The sequence below is a fragment of the Cebus imitator genome, unplaced genomic scaffold (assembly GCF_001604975.1).
Source record: "Cebus imitator isolate Cc_AM_T3 unplaced genomic scaffold, Cebus_imitator-1.0 Scaffold152, whole genome shotgun sequence".
NCBI classification, from domain to species: domain Eukaryota; kingdom Metazoa; phylum Chordata; class Mammalia; order Primates; family Cebidae; genus Cebus; species Cebus imitator.
Genome location: NW_016107467.1, coordinates 2,913,040 through 2,935,246, shown reverse-complemented (window position 1 = coordinate 2,935,246; position 22,207 = coordinate 2,913,040). Strand labels below are relative to the sequence as shown.

Sequence of the window (22,207 nt, the reverse complement as noted above, 5' to 3'; positions counted from 1 at the left end):
TATGATTTTAAAAGATAGTATAATATCATAGTGGAATCAGTGAAGAACTTAGTGAATTGATAAGACAGAAGGAAGAGACTGATTAGAAGTCAATAGAAATGTTATGATAACCTACAATGAATGAATTAAAATTTTAAAAAGAACCAAAATCGCTTTATAATTTATAGATAGCATATAAACACCCAATCTAAAGTAGAAATTTGCATATAACACTGATGATGATAATTATGATCGACACTTACTGAGCAATTTCGAGTCATGGTTCTAAGTGATTTTCATGTACTGATTCTTAATTCTCACAGCATTATCATGACATGAAGGTATTAGTATGCTTACTTTAGAGAGGAGGAAGCTGAGGCATATGGAGGTCATACAACTGTACTGAGATTGCAGACTAAGTAATAGGATGGGTGTCCAAATCCATAGTTTTAAACACTATGGTATCCTCTCTTTCAGCCATATTGTTAGAATTACATCACTCATTTAATATCTTTATTTATTGTGATTTTGCTCTGTGCTTAGGAACTGGGTAAGATGATCACAGGTGGTCATAGCTTCTATGGATGACCATGAATGAATTCCCATGGCGCTTAAGCTTATGGGAATTCCAGCAACTAAAAGAAATCTCTCAAAAACAATGTTCTGCTGTTGCCACAGTTCAACTGGAGTCTTTAGGTTGATCTGTAGATGCTATTACAGACAATTTCCTATGTTGGGTGGGAAATTCATATAGATCATTAAAATCCCCAATCATCCTAAAATGGCATGTAAAGAACATATGTTAATTTTTAAGTTTTATGTTAATAATTTTTAAATATGTACCAAAATTACAATTAAAACAGAATCTCTTAAAGCGATGAATAGTATTGTTACTGGTAGCTCTTAATAGTCATCCTAAGCTTTGACTTGGTTTAACTGCAAATCTTATTTAAGAATTTTGGTAAAGCTCTTGTGATTAGCACTATGAAGAGAATTATTCCTCTGCCTTGAGCATAAAGAGCTAAAATAACACTTTTGATTACCTGCTTGCTATCTGTCTTCCCCTATGGGTTCTAAACTTTACAGGGAAAGAGTCCTTCTATGTCTTATTTACCCAGCCACAGTGTCCAGCATAAACCCAGCACATGGGAGCAGCATATTAAATATTGAATGGATGAACGAAACCTAAAAATGCAAGTCGAACCTCAAATACTATTATTAATCAAATGTACTTCCTCTTGACTGCACATTGTGAATTCAAAACAGTCTTTTGCCATCTCACTTAAAATTTGCAAGTTTCATGTACTCATCATTATGGAATTTTGTATGCATGGCTTTAAATCAGTACAGATTTTAGATAGCATTTCTGATTAATGTAAAATAACACAAAGATTCTCAAGTTAAGTACTGTAGCTTCCATTAAACACTTAATTTTTGATATCTAAATACTTGTGTTTTTTAAAAGCATTTTTAAGTTAAACACTAATTCGCCTCTTTAAGTAATCTAAGATGGGTTTCTGTCACTTGCCACGGAAAGAGAGCGAACTCTTAACAGCATCTTCGATCTCAAGGGACGGATGAGGAAAATTTTCAGATGGCTTAAAAATGATAAGATGTGTTAGTTTCTAAAAAGAAACATTGAGAATTTTATGTTCAGAGTTTGCAAGAAATAATCTGTAGGATAAATATTCTGCTTTGTATCATCAAAAAGTCAAGTGATAATTCTGACATTCATTATGAATGGATACAGACACTCAAACAACACCCACCAGAATCACATAGTAAGATCTCAAATGGAATAAAACTGAATTCTTGGTTGCTCCTTCCAGCCCATTTAAATCCTCTCTCTTCTGTAATAGTCCCCATTTCCATAAATTTCTCTCCATTGTTTCAGTTTCTCAAGCCAAAAAACTCAGTCACCCTCTAGTGTTTTTCTTTCATACCCTGCACTAAATCTTACTTCTAGATTTATCAAGAATTTACCACTTCTGGCCAGGCATGGGCGCTCACCCCTGTAATCCCAACACTTTCGGAGGCCAAGGTGGAAGGATTGCTTGAGCCTAGGAGTTTGAGACCAGCCTGGGCAACATAGTGACACTCTGTCTCACTATGCTGAGTGAGAGAAAAATATAAGAAAATTAACTGGATGTGATGGCATGTGCCTGTAGTCCCAGCTACTTGGGAGGCTGAGGTGGGAGGATTTCTTGAGCCTGGGAGATCAGGGCTACAGTGAACTATGATTGTGCCACTGCACTTCAGTGTGAGCAACAGAGTGAGACCCTGTCTCAAAAACAAAACAAAGAAACAGAAAATAATATACCACATCTTACACTGTTGCCACACTAAGGCAAGCTGCCTCCAGCTCTCTCCTGTAGATTAGGGCAGTGGCCTCTCACTCTTCATCCTGTTTTTGCCTTTGCCTTGACATCCTGATAATGTCCCCCTCCCTGTTCAGAACTTTTTTGTTGCTTCCCATTCCCACTACAAATAGATGCTAAATCCTTAAAATGCCCAACGAGGCCTTATGCAGTCCATTCCCCAGTCTCTACTCTAACTCATTTCCTATTATTTTCTACCTTGCTCATTACGCTTTACTTCAGTACCTCTGCATGCACTGTTTCCTATATCTCGAAAGCTCTTGCTCCAAATATCCACAAAACACACTCGCCCATTTCTTCCAGGTCATCACTCAGATAGCACCTCGGTGTAACCTGACTACGTACAGCTCCACCATTCCTGACACCCTCCTCTCCTTCCCTGCTTTATCCTGGTACATTGTCTCAGAGCTACCACATGTACAGTATCTCGTACTCATTGCATCATTGTCTCCCCATCCTGCCTTAGCCGGAGCATCAGCTCCTTCAGGGCAGAGCTTTGGCCTGGTTTGATCATTGCTCTGTCCCCAGAGCTCTACTCCAGTGCTTAAGTAATCATAGTCAGTCCCAATAAGTATTTGTTGAACAATGCCTCTCTCCATCGCTGTCTCTGCTCCATGGCAGCATCACTCTAACCAAGTTCTCTCTTTGTGGTAGAAATATTGCCACTAGCACCTCAAGAGGACTGTTGTCTCTCGGCCAAAAACACTGGGAAAGGTGGGCAGCTTCTTTCTGGTTGTTGTACTCAGAACTAAGTAGGCTTCTCATTGATTTATTTTGAGTGAACAACCAATTGTTGTTTCCAGTTGTGAGAAAAACTGGCCTGGCCTGGCCTGGAACACATGCCCAGACTCCCTTGGAATAAGGGTACTCTTTTTATGTCTTCGCTAATTACTGTATGTGTGAGTGCACTTGGAGAAATAGAGGAATACCAAATGATACAATCACTTTTGCATTTTAGTTTTTGCTTTTCTAAATGAAATGCTCATCCATGTAAGTGGAGCCAAAATCAGTTACCTGAATTTAAAGAAATCAAGTAGGTGTGCCTTTTAAAAAAATACAACTTTTTAAAAATTTAATTTGTTTTTTAATTTTTGTGGGTACATTGTAGGTATATTTATGGGGTATGTGATATGTTTTGATACAGATATGCAATGTGAAATAAACATATCATGAAGAATGGAGTATTCATCCCCTCAAACCATTTAGCCATTGAATTGCAAACAACATAATTACACTCTTTAAGTTATTTAAAAATGTACAGTGCAGTTATTATTGACTATAACCACCCTGGGATGCTATCAAATAGTAGGTCTTATTCATTCTTTCTATTTTTTTGGCCCCATTAATCTCCACTTACCCCCACCACCCCAAACCCCTCACTACCCTTCCCAGCCCCTGGTAATCATCCTTCTACTCTCTATTTCCATAAGTTCAACTGTTGTGACATTTATTTTATTATTTTTTATTTTATTTTATATTTTCTCATAGGTTAGTGGGGTACAGGTGGTGTTTGGTTACATGAGTAAGTTCTTATCACCCAAGCGATATACACTGCACCCTATTTGTCGTCTCCTATTCCTCAACCCCTCCAAACCTTCCCCCCAAGTCCCCAAAGTCCATTGTGCCATTCTTATGCCTTTGCATAGTCATAGCTTAGCTCCCACATATCAGTGAGAACATACGCTGCTTGGTTTTCCATTCCTGAGTTACTTCATTTAGAATAATAGTCTGCAGTTTCATCTAGGGCACTGCAAATGGCATTAATTCATTCCTTTTTATGGCTGAGTAATATTCCATCATTTGTATATGCCACAGTTTCTTTATCCACTTGCTGATTGATGGACATTTGGGTTGGTTCCACTACTTTGCAACTGTGAATTGTACTGCTATAAACATGTGTGTGCAAGTATCTCTTTCGTTTAATGACATCTTTTCTTCTGGGTAGATACCCAGTAGTGGAATTGCTGGATTAAATGGTAGTTCTACTTTTGTTCATCAAGGAATCTCCACACTGTTTTCCATAGTGGTTGTACTAGTTTACATTCCCACATCAGTGTAGAAGTGTTCCCTGATCACTGATCCACGCCAACATCTACTGTTTTTTGATTTTTTATTGATGGCCATTCTTGCAGGAGGAAAGTGGTATTGCATTGTGGTTTTGATTTGTATTTCCCTGATCATTAGCAATGTTGAGTATTTTTTCATATATTTGTTGGCCATTTGTATATTTTCTTTAGAGAATTGCCTGTTCATGTCCTTTGCCCACTTTTGCATGGGATTGTTTGTTTATTTCCTGCCGATTTGCTTGAGTTTGTTGTAAATTCTGGATATTAGTCCTTTGCCAGATGAAGAGATTGTGAAGATTTTCTCCAACTCTGTAGGTTGTCTGTTTACTCTGCTGAATGTTCCTTTTCCTGTGCAAAATTCTTTAGTTAATGAAGCCCTAGCTATTTATCTTTGTTTTTATTGCATTTGCTTTTGGGTTCTTGGTCATGAAATTCTTGTCTAAGTTAATGTCTAGAAAGGTTGTTCCAATGTTATCTTCTAGAATTTTTATAGTTTCAAGTCTTAGATTTAAGTCCTTAATCCATCTTGAGTTGATTTTTGTGTAAGGTGAGAGAGAAGGATACAGTTTCATTCTCCTATATGTGGCTAGCCAATTATCCCAGTACCATTTGTTGAAAAGGGGGTCCTTCCCCACTTTATGTTTTTGTTTTCCTTGTCAAAGATCACTATGCTTTAAGTATTTGGGTTTATTTCCGGGTTCTCTATTCTGTTCCATTGGTCTATGTGCCTATTTTTGTACCAGTACCATGCCGTTTTGGTGACTATAGCCTTATAGTATAGTTTGAAATCAGATAATGTGATGCTTCTAGATTTGTTCATTTTGCTTAGTCTTGCTTTGGCTATGCAGGCTCTTTTTTGCTTCCATATGAATTTTAGAATTATTTTTTTCTAATTTTGTGAAGAATGTGGTGGTATTTTGATGGGAATTGCACTCAATTTGTAGATTGCTTTTGGCAGTATCATCATTTTCACAATATTGATTCTAGCCATCCATGAGCAGGGAATGTGTTTCCATTTGTTTGTGTCATCTATGATTTCTTTCAGCAGTATTTTGCAGTTTTCCTTGTAGAGATCTTTCACCTTCTTGATTATATATATTCCTAAATGTTTTTTGTTGTTGTTGTTGTTTTTTATTCAGCTATTGTAATAGGGTTGAGTTCTTGATTTGATTCTCTGGCTGATTGCTATTGGTGTATAGAAGAAATACTGATTTGTGTATATTAATCTTGTATCCAGAAACTTTGCTGAATTATTTTATTAGTTCTGGGAGCTTTCTGGAGGACTTTTTAGGGTTTTTGAGGTAAATGATCATATCATCAGCAAACAGTGACAGTTTGACTTCCTCTTTACCAATTTGGATGCCCTTTATTTCTTTTTCTTGTCTGCTTGCTCTGGCTAGGACTTTCAATACTAAGTTGAAAAGGAGTGGTAAGAGTGGGCATCTTTTTCCTGTTCCAGTTCTCAGAGGGAATACTTACAGTGTTTCCCCATTCAATATAACTGCCTGTGGGTTTGTCATAGATGGCTTTTATTACATTGAGGTATATCCCTTGTATGCCAATTCTCCTGAGAGTTTTAATCATAAAGCAATGCTGGATTTTGTCAAATGCTTTTTCTGCATCTACTGAGATGATCATGTGATTTGTGTTTTTAATTTTGTTTATGTGGTGTATCACATTTATTGACTTGGATATGTTAAACCATCCCTGCATCCCTGGTGTGAAACCCACTTGATCATGGTGGATTATTTTTTTGATATGTTGTTGGATTCTTTTAGCTAGTATTTTGTTAAGGATTTTAGCATCCATGTTTATCAAGGATATTGGTCTGTAGTTTTCTTTTTCAGTTAGTCCTTTCCTGGTTTTCATATTAAGATGATGCTGGCTTCATAGAATGAATTAGGGAGGGTTTCCTCTTTATCTTGTGGAATAGTGTTAACAGGATTGGTACCAATTCTTTTTTGAATGTCTGGTAGAATTCTGCTGTGAATCCATCTGGTCCTGGACTTTTTTAGTTGGTCATTTTTTAATTACCATTACAATCTCACTAATTGTTATTGGTCTGTTCAGGGTATCTAATTCTTCCTGATTTAAGCTAGAAGGGTTGTATCTTTTCAGGAATTTACCCATCTCTTCTAGGTTTTCTATTTTGTGTGAGTAAAGGTGTTCATAGTTGCCTTGAATGATCTTTTGTATTTTTGTGGTGTCTCTTGCAATATCTCCCATATCATTTCTTAGTGAGGTTATTTGGATTTTCTCTCTTTTCTTGATTAATCTTGCCAGTGGTCTATCAATTTTATTTATCTTTTTGAAGAACTAGATTTTTGTTTCATTTATCTTTTTTATTTTTTGTTTGTTTAAATTTATTTAGTTCTACTCTGATCTTGGTTATTTCCTTTCTTCTGCTGGGTTTGGCTTTGGTTTGTTCTTGTTTCTCTAGTTCCTTGAGGTGTGACCTTAGATTGTCAGTTTGTGCTCTTTAAGTCTTTTTTATGGAGGTGTTTAGGGCTATGAACTTTCCTCCTAGCATTGCCTTTGCTGTATCCCAGAGGTTTTTGTAAGTTGTGTGACTATTAACATTCAGTTTGAGGAATTTTTAAATTTCCATCTTGATTTCATTTTTGACCCAATGATCACTCAGGAGCAGGTTACTTTTCATGTATTTGCATGGTTTTAAAGGTTCCTTTTGGAGTCTGTTTCCGGTTTTATTCTACTGTGGCCTGAGAGAGTGCATAATATAATTTCAATTTTCTTAAATTTATTGAAGTTCATTTTGTGACCTATTATTTGATATATCTTGGAGAAAGTTCCATAATTGTTTAATAGAATGTGTATTTTGTGGTTGTTGGTTGGAATGTTCTGTATATAACTGTTAAGTCCATTTGTTCCAAGGCATAGTTTACATCCATTGATTCTTTGTTAACTTTCTGTCTTGATGACCTGTCTAGTGCTGTCAGTGGAGTATTGAAGGCCCCCACTATTATTGTGTTGCTGTCCATCTCATTTCTTGGGTCTAATAGTAATTGTTTTATAAATTTGGGACATCCAGTGTTAGGTGCATATATGTTTAGGCTTGTGATATTTTCCTGTTGGACAAGGCCTTTTACCATTATATAATGCCCCTCTTAGTCTTTTTAAACTGCAGTTGCATTAAAGTTTGTTTTGTTTGATATCAGAATAGCTACTCCTGCTTGCTTTTCATGCCCATTTACATGAAACGCCTTTTTCCAGCCCTTCACTTTAAGTTCATGTGAGTACTTATGTGTTAGGTGAGTCTCTTGAAGGCAGCAGTGAGTTGGTTGGTGAATTCTTATCCATTCTGCAATTCTGTATCTTTTAAGTAGAACATTCAGGCCATTTACATTCAATGTTAGTATTGAGGTGTGAAGTACTATTTCATTCATTGTGCTATTTGTTGCCTGTGTACCTTGTTTTTTTTAAAAAATTGTATTTTTGTTTTATAGATCCTGTGAGATTTATGCTTTAAAGAGGTTCTCTTTTGATGTATTTCCAGGATTTGTTTCAAGATTTAGAGCTCCTTTTAGCAGTGTGTGTTTATTTGTTTGTTTTGAGATGGAGCCTCACTCTGTCACCCAGGCTAGAGTGCAGTGGCACTATCTTGGCTCACCGTAACCTCCACCTCCCAGTTTGAAGCAGTTCTCCTGCCTCAGACTCCCAAGTAGCTGGGACTACAGGTGTGTGCCACCATACCTGGCTAATTTTTTGTATTTTTGATAGAGATAGGGTTTTACTATGTTGGCCAGGATGGCCTCAATCTCCTGACCTTGTGATCAGTCCACCTCAGTATCCCAACTAGCAGTTCTTGTAGTGGCAGTTTAGTAGTAGCAAATTCTTTCAGCATTTGTTTGTCTGAAAAACACTGTATCTTTCTTTTGTATATGATGCTTATTTTCGCTGGACATGAAATTCTTGGCTGGTAGTTGTTTTGTTTGAACAGACTGAAGATCAGGCCATAATCCCTTCTAGCTTGCAGGGTTTCTGCTAAGAAATTTGCTATTAATCTGATAGGTTTTTATGTGTTGGTTACCTGCTGCTTTTGTCTCACAGCTCTTAAGATTCTTTCTTTTAATTTTAGATAATCTGATGATAGTGTGCTTAGGTGATGATCGTTTTGTGATGAATTTCCCAGGTGTTCTTTCTGCTTCTTATATTTGAATGTCTAGGTCTCGAACAAGGCTGGGGAAGTTTTCCTTGATTATTACCCCAAATATGTTTTCCAAACTTTTAGATTGCTCTTCTTAGGAATGCCAATTATTGTTCTTTAACATAATCCCAGACTTCTTGGAGGTGTTGTTCATATTTTCTTATTCTTTTTTTCTTTGTCTTTGTTGGATTGGGTTAATTTGAGGATCTTATCTTACAGCTCAGAATTTCTTTCTTCTACTTGTTCAGTTCTATTGCTGAGACTTTCCAGAGCATTTTCCATTTCTATACATGTGTCCAGTGTTTCTGGAAGTTTTTATTGTTTTTTATTTATGTTATTTATTTCATTGAATGTTTCTCCTTTCACTTCACTGTATCACGTTTTGGATTTCCTTGCACTGGACTTCACCTTTTTCTGGTGCTTCCCTGATTAGCTTAATAACTAACCTACTGAATTCTTTTTTCTGGTAAGTCAGGAATTTCTTCTCGATTTGGATCCATTGCTGGTGAGCTTGTGTGATTTTTTTGGGTGGCATTAAAGAACCTTGTCTTGTCATATTACCAGAGTTGGTTTTCTGGTTTCTTCTCATTTGGTTAGCCTCTATCAGAGGGAAAGCCTAGGGCTGAAGGCTGTTGTTCAGATTCTTTTGTCTCACTGTGTGTTCCCTTGATATAATACTTGCCTCATTTTCCTATGGATGTGACTTTGTGAAAACCAAGCTGTAGTGATTGTTATCTCTCTTCTGGGTCTAGTCACCCAGCATGTCTACCAGGCTCAGGCTGGTACTGGGGGTTGTCTGCGTAGCATAGAGTCCTATGATGTAAACCACTTTAAACTGAGTCTCTCAGCTGTAGATACCAGCACTTGTTCCAGTGGAGGTGGCAGCACTGTGAAATGGACTCTGTGAGGGTTCTTAGCTTTGGTGGTTTAGTGTTCTATTTTTGTGCTAGTTGGCCTCCTGCTGCAAGGTGGTGCTTTCTAGACAGCATCAGCTATGGTAGTATGGAGATGAACCATTGGTGGGCAGGGCCCTAGAACACACAAGAGTGTATGCCATTTGTGTTCAGTTACTAGGGTGAGTAGGGAAGGACCACCAAGTGGGGGCAGGACTAGTGTGTCTGAGCTCAGACTCTCCTTGGGCAGGTCCTTCTGTGGCTGCTGTGGGGGATAGGAGTGAGGCTCCCAGGTCAATGGAGTTATGTACCTAGGAGGATTATGGCTGCCTCCGCATTCAGATTGTACGGGAAGTAGAGGAAAGCCAGTAGTCAGAGGCCTCACGCAGCTCCCACACAATCCAAAGGTCCGGTCTCACTCCTACCGTGTCCTCACTGACGGCACCAAGTCTGTTTTCAAGCAGTGGGCAGGCAGGGATGAGAAGTTTCCCCAGGCTACCCACCTCCCAGCTGGGGATAAAAGGGGCCCTAATTCTTCCCCAATCTGTGAAATCTGCACACCAAATTAACTGCCTCTCTCAAGTTCTGGCCAGGTGGCTTCTCAACCAGTTCAAATTGTTACAAAGTTCAGCTGAAGATTTCCTTCTCCTTGTGGTGTTTTGGCCATGCCTCTGCCCACCCTCCTGAAGGATCCCTGTGATGCCAGGCAGGATTGGCCTGCTTGGGGACCCAGCTAACTCACAGTGTCACTTCCACTGCTTTCTCTACTCTTGTATTTTGCTCAGCTCTCTAAAGTAATTCATCTCTCAGCTCCAGGTAAGGTCAGAATCTTCTTGCATAAACTTGACCTCAATTTCCCCAGTGGGGGTTTGTGTTTTAGGGGTGGAGGACCTCTCTTTCCCACTTCCACAGTTTGAGCACTCACAGTATTTGGGGTGTCTCCTGGGTCTTGCAGGAGCAATCCACTTCAGAGGGTCTTTGGGTCCTCTTGGGCTTCCTGTTTTATTCTTCCAGTCATTTTGGAGCTAAAATGCACAGTGCAAGCCTCCACACACTGCTGTGTCCATCTGAGTCAGAGCTGCAGTCTAGGCCTCCCATTTACCATGATCAGTTCCAAGTAGGTGTGTCTTGAGTAAGTGAAAAGGAAATGTGAATAAGGCAAGCTCTGTAAGAATGAGTCTGAGTATTTCAGAGGGTTTTTATTAAATGGCTAATCCTACCTCAAGCAATAATTTGGAAGTTCTAAAATTTTCGTATATATGACTTGATTGTATAATCGTCCAGTCTAGATTTTGGCTCAGGATACACATTATTGCAGAGTTTCCTAAATTTCATATGTGATCCACCTAGTTTGCCATTTCTTTCACCTTTTTCTATTAATGTTTACCTATTTTTTCTTAAAAATTGACCTACTATTTTTAGATACACTTTTTAAAAATGGAAACTAACATTTTATTTGAGAAATGGAGAACCAGTATCATTGCCATAAATAAATGTTAACCAAATAAGAAGTTTAATAATACAGTGAAAAAATTAATACAATTTAATAACACAAATAATCAGTTTAATAAGTACAATGAAGAACAGGCCACCCTCCTTTTTAAGTGCTAGGAACATTTTCTTGCCTATAGAAATCTCCAAGCCCACTTCCTCTTTGTTTATGATGTTAGTATGCAGGGGATATTAAAGACCTACTAGACCCCAGTCTAACATTTTCTTCAAGCCATGGGAAGATTAAAATGGAGTTTTTCTGCAGGTGACTGAATGCTATTTGTTGGCTTTTCTGTGCATCACATCCCACAGTGCATGTGACCTAATCTTGTTTCTATATGACGTACCAAAAATCACGCTTATGATAATGGAATACAAGGCTGTTAATGTGCATTCCTTAAATTAAAGAGTTTTTTTTTTCCTTGTCTGTGGGCTTCAGCACAGTTATTCCTGGATTTGTAAATTCTGAAGAAAGATAACAATATAATTTTAAATTTTACCATACTCAGACAGGAAGTTTCTGCCAATACAGAATAAGGTAAAATCTCTAAGTAAATGTGTAAAACTTAGGAACTTTATTTTGTAAGAGCCTTGGCACTTTTGAAAATCTGCCGCTCTTGCCCTTGACCAAGATCTAGACCAAGATTGTCCAACCCACAGCCGGCAGGCCACATGTGGCTCGGGACGGCACTGAATGCAGCCCAACACAAATTCGTAAACTTTCTTAAAATACTGAGATTATTTTGTGATTATTTTTTTAAAGCTCATCAGCTACTGTTAGTGTTACTGCATTTTATGTGCAGCCCCAAACAGTTCTTCTTCTTCTGTTGTGAGCCAGGGAAGCCAAAAGATTGGACACCCCTGCTCTAGACAGTTAACCTAAAGGAGAACTTTTGATCAAGGAAGTTCCCTGACACTGAAACCAAAAATCAAAGAAAGACCTTGCCTGGCCTTGTAGGTTGGGTTTCAGATGAGTTAAAACGTAGACATTTTTGTTGTGTTTTAAAACATTGTGTCAATTTCTTTTGATAAGAAATTAGATCCATTTATAATAGTTTTCAGTGATTCCAAAACAACTGTATCTTATTATTGGTGAGGCGGGAAGGGCACAGAATTGGCTTTTGCTTTTGATTATGTGATTGTTGCACAATGCCACATGTTTAAGCAACTTAGTTACAAATGTTAATAGTCATCTCAAGTGAAGTCTAAGTGCAAAGCGTAACTTTTAGCTACTGGTTACAACAACTTATCATGTAAGTCATCTTATTGCCATCAGGTGGCCAAGAAAAAGAATTGAGAAACATACTGGGTTTTATATCATTATCACAGCAAGCATATGTTCTTAAAATTTCATATTTTGAAAGTAAATGCCAGCTTCACTGTTACCACTATGAGACATCACCATTGAAAACTCCATGCAATAATATTCTTTATTTTAACAGCTTATACTTTTTATTATATAACGGAAAACATTCATTGTAGAAAATTTGGGGAAAAAAGAAATTATAGAGAAAAAAATCACTCATAATACTTTCACTCAGAAATACCATGATTAATATTATTTTTCTTTCATTCCAGACTTCGATTCTCTGAAAGTTTCTCTTATAGAGTGGAGGTTATGCTGTGTATTTGGTTACCTGTATTCTGTATCATGACTGCCCATGGATGATATTCCATTGTGATGAACACCACAATTTAGCCATATTCCTGTGGATAAACATGCCTTATAATCCCGGCTTCCCAGCTTCATCTAATCTTGGTTATATGATAGTAATCACTTGTTTTCAGTCAAGTGTCTACAGAATAAGTAAGATCCATGAAGCCGATGTTGAGGAGTCTGAAAATCAAGTGCACAGAGGATCACGATGAGTGCTTAAGGAACAACCATAATAAATACCTCTAGAGAGAAAGTTATTTTGTTACATAACACTTAAAATTACTTAAATAATTATATCTATCCTGTCGATTAGTGTTGTGCTGTAAATCTAGTGATAAGTCACCAGCTTACTAGAATGAGTTTTTACCAGTTTTTTTCTACTTTAACATGCTGCCAACAGTAGAAATTAACAGGAAAAACCTGTAGGATATGAATGTTGACAAATGATTTCCAAAAAATTTCAAAATGTAGACTATCAATTTAGGTCCACTAAAATTTGGAACTCAGTCAGCCTAATCTAGGTTCCACTTCTACGTGGATTCAAATACAAAAAGTAAAATTAGAAGTCCCAGAAGTTAGGCTATCAACTGTCTCCTGCTCATTCCTGCTTCATTACTTGACTCCTTACCTTTACAAACGTTCATTGTGTTCTTTCAAAGCTATCTAAACTACTGGCTAATAGCTATATCAGATCAGGCTAGTCCAGGCTAAGGTACCCCAAACCCCTAAACCTCAGTGACCTGAAACTACTTTTTTTTTTCCGACTCATACTGTATGTTCCTCATGAGTGAGATTCAGATCTGATCCATTCTGTCTTCACTCCTGAACCCAGAATAATGGGGGAGCCAATCTCTGAGACATGTCAATCTCGTAGCAGAGAGAAAAGAGAGAAAAACAAACCATGCTCTTCAGTGATTTTTATAGCTGCCACTTGGAGGTGGCTTATTTCCCTTTTGCCCACATTAAATTTGTTGAAGCAAGTCCTGTGGTGAAGTCCTATGTCTATGGGATGCCAATGAGAAGGAGAATTATGCCCGCCTACACACAGTAGGCCTCCTACACAAGTTCCATAGCCAAGGCCAACATAGTGAGAGTTAGGCAGAGAAGCATAATCCTCTCAAGGGGCACAGGATTTAAACTGAGCTAGTTTGAATCCACATAATACTTCTTACTAGTTGTATATCTTAGCAAGCTTTTTTAAACCTTTGATTGTAGTAAAGTACACGTAACATAAAATTTACCATACTAACCATTTTAAAACATACAGTTTAATAGTGCTAAGCATTTTACATTTCTGTGCAATAGATCTCTAGAACCTTTTTTTCATCTTGCAGAACTGGAACTTTATAATCATTAAGCAATTCACCATTTTCCCCTCTACCAGCTTCTGGCAACCAACATTTTATTTTCTATCTGTAGGAATTTTTGACTATTCTGAATATCTCAAATAAGTAGAATTATGAAGTATTTGTCTTTGGGTATCTGGCTTATTTTACTTAGCATAATGTCCACAAGGTTCATCCATGTTATACCATATGTCAAAATTTTATGTTTTTAAGGCTGAATTAATATTCAATTATAGGTAAATACCCCATTTTGTTCATCCATCCATCTTTTGATGGACTGTTGGGTTGCCTCCATATTTGGCTGTTGTGAATAATGCTGTCATGAACATGCTTATGCAATCTTTTTAAATTTTAACTCTCTGGGTCCAGATGATGTATGTACAGAAATGGGTATTATTATAATGCAATATAATGAGGATTAAGTAAATGATATTAAAGCACATTCTGCATTGCCTAACACATTGTAGATGTTTACCAAGTATTAGTTACTAACAATAACAGCATTTTGAATATGAGTGAAAGTATATCTAGTCCAAAGGTTTCCCAAATAGTGTTATTCTTACCAGTGGTGGTAAGAGATGATTATAAGGTCATTTGTGAACATTTTTAAAATTTAAAATTTTTGTCTGAGGCATTAAATTCATTTATTTCAGAGAATGCCCAAAAATGTAACTAGCATATCAAGCTAATTATTGTGTGAATATTATTGAGATGAAGCTAAAATAGATGTTTAATTTTTCTTAAACCAAGTTTTTTTTTTTTAAAGAAAAAAACATGACAAAATGATACATGACTATCTGACACTTAGGAAACAGTAGTATGATTCAAAAAGAATCAAATTAGACCCTCTTATTTCTTCTTTCTTTTCCTTCTTTTTTTTTTTCCTTTTTGTCATTTTAAAAAGTATTCATTTCAGGCTGAACTCATTCAGCTCCCTATATTGTGACTCATATGAGATGAACCCTAGTGTTCTATTTGCAGTTGTTTCTCTCTCAAGGCTGATGTTGGCATAGGTGATTCAACCAAAATTACTCAAACTTTCTGTAAACTCCAAACACACACCTTCTGTTAGAACAAACCATGCTGTGGTATATCTCAGCTTCACCAAACCAAGCCTGTCCTTTCATAGTGCTGTTAGGCCACAGGGAATCACTGGCTTTGGAAAATGTTCTAAAAATTGTACGTTTATATTATTTGAGTAGCCAGAACACGGTCATTAATATTTCAACCCTAAGAGGCTCCTATAATTTTTTTGTTGTTGTTATTAGAGCATTGCAGCTCAGACAGTCTTAGCTGACCTGAACTCATTGTGAATACCCATATCACAGAATTTTAAAGGCAATGCAGCATAATGGTAAAAGAGACAATAAGCAAAAGAAATCCACAGAGAATGAATGCAATCTTGTTTGGTGTCATTAGACTTGTAAATGTATTTGAGTTCTTCCTATCTGTAAGTTCAGCTGTATTTCCCCTATGGCATGAGTCAACGATGTTTAGAAATTTCTCTGGATAGCCAGTCTCTTAGATCATTTTTTCCATTTAAATTCAGTTAGCCAAATCACATTCTGTAGTTAAATCTATAAATACAACATATTTCAACACTGAGGGCAATTGTGATGCTGTTGATGAATGAATAATATTATGTTTGTTGTTGTTATTGACAAGAAACTGATTTTTCCAGTGCACAGTCTGTGGTGCTATTGACAAATGCTATCGCTCATCCTCTAACACCCTCACCCCTTAGCATGAGTTTACAATGCAGTGTTCATGAAAAGGAACTAAATTATGAATCTAAATTTAGAAACCTCAGAGAGTTTTATTAATTCTCTAATGGGATTGTCATTAACTTTTTAGTGTTGTGCCTTGTTTTTCTCAAAAATTGATTTAAGCCTGGAAAACGAAGACTTTAAAATATAGCCTCTCTTGCAATTTTTTGTGTGTAGAGCTTACTCCATGGGAACAAATCTAAGTAATTCTAATTTTTGATTGCCTCACATATTGCCCATCTTATCATACAAGGCTGGCTTCAGAATCATGTACACTTCATTTCACACAGCTGTAATCTGCTCATTTGGCAATTTCTCCCAGCCTCTGTATGCGTCAAAATAGGTCTAGGTTTATCAGCAAGCATCCCTCTAGTGGTAGGTAAAGGAATTTCCTTATCTCTACTATCAAAGTGTTTTCAAGGAGATAGAAGCACAGTAAGTGTAAATGCCCTAAATTATACGATAAGCATGATAAAATAGATTATCTCATACATTAATTGAAATGCCTTGTTTTGGACTTTTATTTTAGATTCAGGGATACATGTGCAAGTTTGTTACATGGATAAATTACATGTCACAGGGGTTTGGTGTATGAATGAAATGCCTTTCTAAAGAAAAAGAAAATTTGTATACTCTGTTTTTTTTTCTGATTTCATCTGTTACACCAAGCATTACCAAAGGCATCTCGCTCTACCTCCATTAGCTTCCTCTAATAGCCATCATCTCCTCCTTGTAAAATATCACTTGTACTTCAGTCTGTTTTAATTTCTCATTTTGCACTTCAAGCTCCCAGTCAGCCACCAGGAAATGTTGTTTGGAATGCCACAGACACTAAAGTGTTACTTAATTGGGAGCAAGTTAAAGCCATGGAGAATGAGTCAGAAGTAACAGGATATAAAGTAAGTTTTCTCATTTGCAATGCTTCATTTTCCTGCTTTTGACAGTACTTTTCAAGAGAAGCTAGGTATAAGTGAGTTGTTCTAAATGTTGATGATATGGTTTCTGTAATCTAATTCTGACAAAGATACCAAGCTTTTCATAAAATGGGTAATTTTTCAAAATATCTTCTTAAATATAGTTTCAAGTGAAAGAATTCTGCTCAAGTGGGAATTTTGGACACAGTGTTTCTAAATTGGTGGTTACTACTTAAGAAACAACTAAAAATAATTGGCTCTGATTTTAGGGTCAGGCATTCAAATTTCATACACTATGGCCCTGCCTTATCTCTCCAGCCTCAGAAATGTGCAACCCAGCTGAGCTCTTCCATAGGAGAATTCACTTTTCCCCAGGCTCCCTGATTTTGAGAACCTGATAGTTCCACCATGTGTTAACCTCTAATATACGACTTACAGTTAGAGCCATGAAAGAGACTTATATTCTAACTTACATAACAAAATAAGTTAATTTCAGACTAACAAGTTCTGTGAAGAAAACAACAATGGGCAATATAACAAGTAAGTGTATTTTTTTCATGCGTTTTAGGTTTTCTATAGGACTAGCAGTCAAAATAATGTGCAAGTGCTGAACACAAATAAAACTTCAGCAGAACTTTTGCTGCCCATTAAAGAGGACTACATTATTGAAGTCAAGGCCACAACAGATGGAGGGGATGGGACTAGTAGTGAACAGATCAGGATTCCACGAATAACCAGTAAGTTGGTTGAAGCCATAATTTACTTTATTGACGTCAGTGTTAGTATCCCCCATAGTGAGTCAATCAGTGTCCCTCTGTCCATTCTTTCTTTCCAGCAAGCCTTTCATCCAAATGCCAATAAGGTTTTGGCAGGTGAGATGAGGGCAAGAGGATCCCCTCAAGAGTGGTGCAAAATAGGGTAGAAAAAAATGAGGGCAGGAAGAAAAGATCAAAAAATATTTAGCAAAAATTCATTAATTTGATTATTTTACTTTATTCTGAGTTATACTTAAAACTGCCGTTGGAGCTCCTGTAAACGTAGAATTCCGTAAGCATTTCTTTTAAGATCTTCAATAGCCTAGTTATTTACCCCCTATGAATTACAGATAAATCTGAATAAATTCTTTAAATAGAATGATTAACATTGTCAAAGTCCTAAACCACTTACCTATGCCAAACTAAAAGACTCCTTAAAAATTCTGTTTCTAGTTTCCAAGGAGGTTCATACTGCTTTTTCCTTTCCAAACCCAAATAAAACCTATTTTACTATAGAAATTGCATGTTTAGAGTTGGAAACAGGCTTTGGTATGTATATTTTACCAAGTGCCAATGCTAGAATAAATTTTACTTTCACTTTTAAATTGCAGCTCTGGAGTTTTCTGGCATCAGTTTAACTATTGTAGAGCCCATTTTGACTTCATATGCTATTCTGCAGTTCTTAGTGGCATAAAGGACTTTGTTCCCTCTTTCCATTCATTTAGCATGGCCTAGTCTGTAGTACTGGGCAATCAGGTCTTTAATGTTGGAAAACAAAATGGCAGACATTAGCAACTGAAGGGAAAGGGAAATAGGAAAACTTGGAGGAATTCTATCTTTCTGTGAAGTCATAAAGACTGCCAGACTTAGACTAAAACAAACAAAGCTGTACTAAGAAAACAGGAACTGCTTATCTCAAGAACTCAGCTCTGCAATGTAAAATCTACAAAACCCATGTTGGACTACAGAACTCTCTAAAACTACATGCACTTCAACAGAGTAAAACTAGAAATTAAGTTTGTTATTGTTAACTAAAGTTTTAAAATACTGAATATGTGCCTCTTGTTCCCCGAATTGTGCAAGCCATAGAGTTAACATTACAATATTGGCAAAGTGGCAATTTTAAAAGAAATAAGTTCTGGGCTTTTGCAGGGACAGACATTATTTTAGCATTTTAGGGCTGCTGAGTCAAGAGTAGCCTTTTCATCTGACATCTGCTGTCTTGCTGAGCTTGCAAGTGACCACACAAGGCCATCTCTATGAAAGTGGAGCTTTGATTTATTGCTTTTTTAAAAGACGATGTTTTATATTATGTGTAATACTTTATCTGGAAATGCTTAAAATGGAAACAAGCACAGACTCTTCAAACCCTTGCCCAATGAAGCTTTCTTTAATTAAACCAGTGAATTATCTCAAAGTTGTTTGTGATCAAGTTTAATTGTTTTCAAAATGATTAAGTTGTTTTTCCAATTTCAATTAAAGTTAAATAATAGTAGATGAACACAGCCTGGAATCATTTAAGAAAACTTAAACGTATTACTGTTTTTATAGATACTCTTGGCAGCTGGTATATGCTACATTGATAAATAAAATGAAGGCTAATCACTTGTGGTGCCAGGATAGGTTCATGTTGTGATTTGGTTTTGATAGGAGAGACACTGCTTTTGCTCTGTGTCTTAGTCCCTTTGGCTTCTATAACAAAACTACATAGATGGGTAGCTTATAAACAATAGAAACTTAATACTCTCTGTTCTGGAGGGGAGTCTGAGCGTCAAGTTGCTGGCAGATTCAGTGTCGCCTCTCAAAGGCCCTCACCTCCTAATACTCAGACATTGAGGATTAGGATTTCAGCAAGGAATTTGGGGGGAACATCACAAATATCCAGTCTCTAGCACCTGATTACATATTGGTACAATCCTTATTAATGAGCTGTTCATTATCTTTGACAGATATGGATGCAAGAGGATCCACGTCAGCCATCTCGAATGTCCACCCTATGTCAGGTTATATGCCTATAGTCCTGTTCTTTATTGTAAATGCCCTGTGGTGATATTAACTCCTTTTTATTATTTATTGGAAAGTTAATTGGTTACCAAAAAAAAAGTGCTTTCATGAAATGCAGTGATTATGCATGTTTTTTCAACTCTTATTTTTAACTTTCTACTTCATTATAGGTAAATATGAATATAATTAAAAACACAGTAAATCCTTTAAGGGAATTTGAAATGCCTTAATATTAACTTGATAAACCAAAGGAATTTACATATTACATACTTTAGACTTTTGATATAAATGTTCTTAAGCTATGAGTTTAAGCACTGCCTATGAATAAAGACTCACACTCTCACATGTACACATACACACATGAGAATTTCTTTTTACATTGAAAAACGCTTTCATTTAATTCAAATGCAATTTTCCCATTATAATAGCTTTATTTGGAAGACTTAACTAGTACCATTTTGAAATTCTGATTTAAGTCCCCAGGATGAAAAATACATTTTTAAAAATTATCTTGTTGGAGGGGAGTGACATGTGATTCAAAAGAATATAATTGGAAAATGCTACTCTGGGGCTTAGAAGAATGATGTTGGGTTTGGTATACTGCTAAATGTTTGTGAGACTTTACAAATCACCTTGCTGTCTGTACCTCTCAATTATTCCTCTGTAAAATATGCAGATAATAATACCTATCTGATCAGTCTCTGCCCCATGAATTAGTTTTTAAAAGATAAAGAAGGAAGTATGAAACTGCTTTGTCACCCCTAATGCAATGGACCTGTGCAAAATATTAGTATGAATTTATTTAATCACAGAAAAATCATGAAGACCAGACAGTTTTTCAAGCTTTATTCTGTTTCATTCAGTTATATTCTAAAATTCAAATGATCACATTTTATCCTTTCTAAAAAAAAGTTTCTTTAAATTAAAAAAGGAATTGTTTCCTTCACAGCTATGAATAAGATTTCAGGTTTTATTAAAACCTAGGGGAAAAAGTCAGGAATGACCTGAATCTCAACCCAAATATTAAACAAAATCCACACAATCCCTCATTTCAATTTCCAGTTCCATTAAGGGACCCTCTCTTTTTGGTTGGCAGAGATGGTTTTTTAATGAAATCCCACCATCTATCTGAGTGAGTCTGGCAGGCTTTTTAGTTCCTGAGTTAAATTTGTAATAGAACCATGGCAATGCTGCTGACTTTGATATGTATGACTCAGTCTTTCAATATGTGGTTTTCAAAAAATTGTTGAAGACATGACTTCATAGCAATATATTAAGAATAAATTAAAATCAGCAGATTGAGTATTCAACATTGCAAAATCAATTTTTTACCTCTTTCCTACCAATTTCACATTTTGCAGGAACTTGTTCGTGTTTCCAATGATATCAGAATTGGAAAACAAACAGTACAGATATCAAGAAAGATTTAAAAATTAGGGCAATTCTGATATCACCGTAAAGCACTATTTTACATTTAGAGATTACATTTAAGATAAAGTCATCATACACAAAATCAATAAATATTTATAACTTTCTCTATAAGGTCCTTATATACTGTATATATGGAAACAATCTGAATGACTAGTAGATTTCATATGACTGTTGTTATTTCCAGTCAAAAAGTAGGGAAACACTTTCTCCAATACTTGTATTTTATGCTCCATGTAATAAAGTTGGACCTTTTTATTATTTAGTAATTCCTTTAATATGTTCCTATACTTTTTGTTTTCAAGATGATTGCTTTATTGTTTCATGTTGTTTCTAGCAATATATCTCCATGAGATATGTACTTTGTTTCATATTGAAAAGTACAAAATTTATCTTTCAATTCCTGTGTGTGTATCCTATGGTTATCTGTATGTATTATTTTCTATTCTAATAAAATTTATAATAAGCAAATGCGTATGCAGTATTAATTGTGGTATGGTCAAACAAGAACATCTGCAAGAGGAATAGGAGACTACCATAATAATTATGCTAAAGCTATCATTTCTTAAATGTTCAGCCAGCATTTAACTTTTCCATCTTTTAACAGGATATTTAAAAATATTTTTATGCCCTACTGACTCAATAAAACCAGCAATTTGAGACAATGACTTGTACATTACAGGTATTTCAGCTGTGGGGAGAAGTCGGGGAGTGGGGAAGCAGAAAATTCACGTAACAGAATTAATAGTATCTGATTGCGTCTGACCTTATTTGATCACAAATGTCTACCCCCACATCTTTGCAAATATTTTCTTAAAATTCATATCAATTCATCAAGTTGTTTACAGACTGTCTTATTGGTATCAATGTTTAAATAATTGGTATCAATTATTTAAAAGTGGATATCAATGATATCCACTTTTAAATAATTCTTGTGATAATATTCTAAATATTTAAAACATTTTAAATGTTATTGTTGATGTAAGGAAAATGACAGCTAAAATATCAATCATTTTCTTACGTTATAATTGAAAATGTGTTTAAAGGCAGGAAAATTAAGTGGAGAAACTGTGTTATAGTGATTGTATCCGAGTGTGAGTGTGTATGATTCTAGATTTAAGCACAGTGGTAATGGGTGCATTAGTACACCTTAATGAAAGAATGACCCAGAAATATGCAAAAACAGATTATAGCACCGAAATAGTGCCAGTGTCCTCTCTCCTGTAGAAGGCAGGGCTGATTGGCATGGCAAAATCAGAAAATCAGCTTTGAGTCATACTGCCTTTTAAATAACACTTTTGCCCTTTTCTGGCTGTGTGGTCTTGTTCAAGGTCCATAGCTTCTCTCAGTCTGTTTCCCTATCTG

At 36.1% G+C, this 22,207-nt stretch overlaps 1 protein-coding gene across 1 annotated transcript in view; it reads left to right on the top strand.

The window, feature by feature from the left end:
- CNTN3 (contactin 3) overlaps nucleotides 1-21,313 on the top strand; it is a 336,227-nt gene extending 314,914 nt beyond the window's left edge. The window contains exons 21-23 of the mRNA XM_017543319.2: nucleotides 16,528-16,640; nucleotides 17,224-17,392; nucleotides 19,360-21,313. Coding sequence (XP_017398808.1) covers nucleotides 16,528-16,640; nucleotides 17,224-17,392; nucleotides 19,360-19,460 — 383 coding nt within the window. The 3' untranslated portion in view covers nucleotides 19,461-21,313. The remainder of the gene's footprint in view (nucleotides 1-16,527; nucleotides 16,641-17,223; nucleotides 17,393-19,359) is intronic.
- Nucleotides 21,314-22,207: the final 894 nt, after the last annotated feature.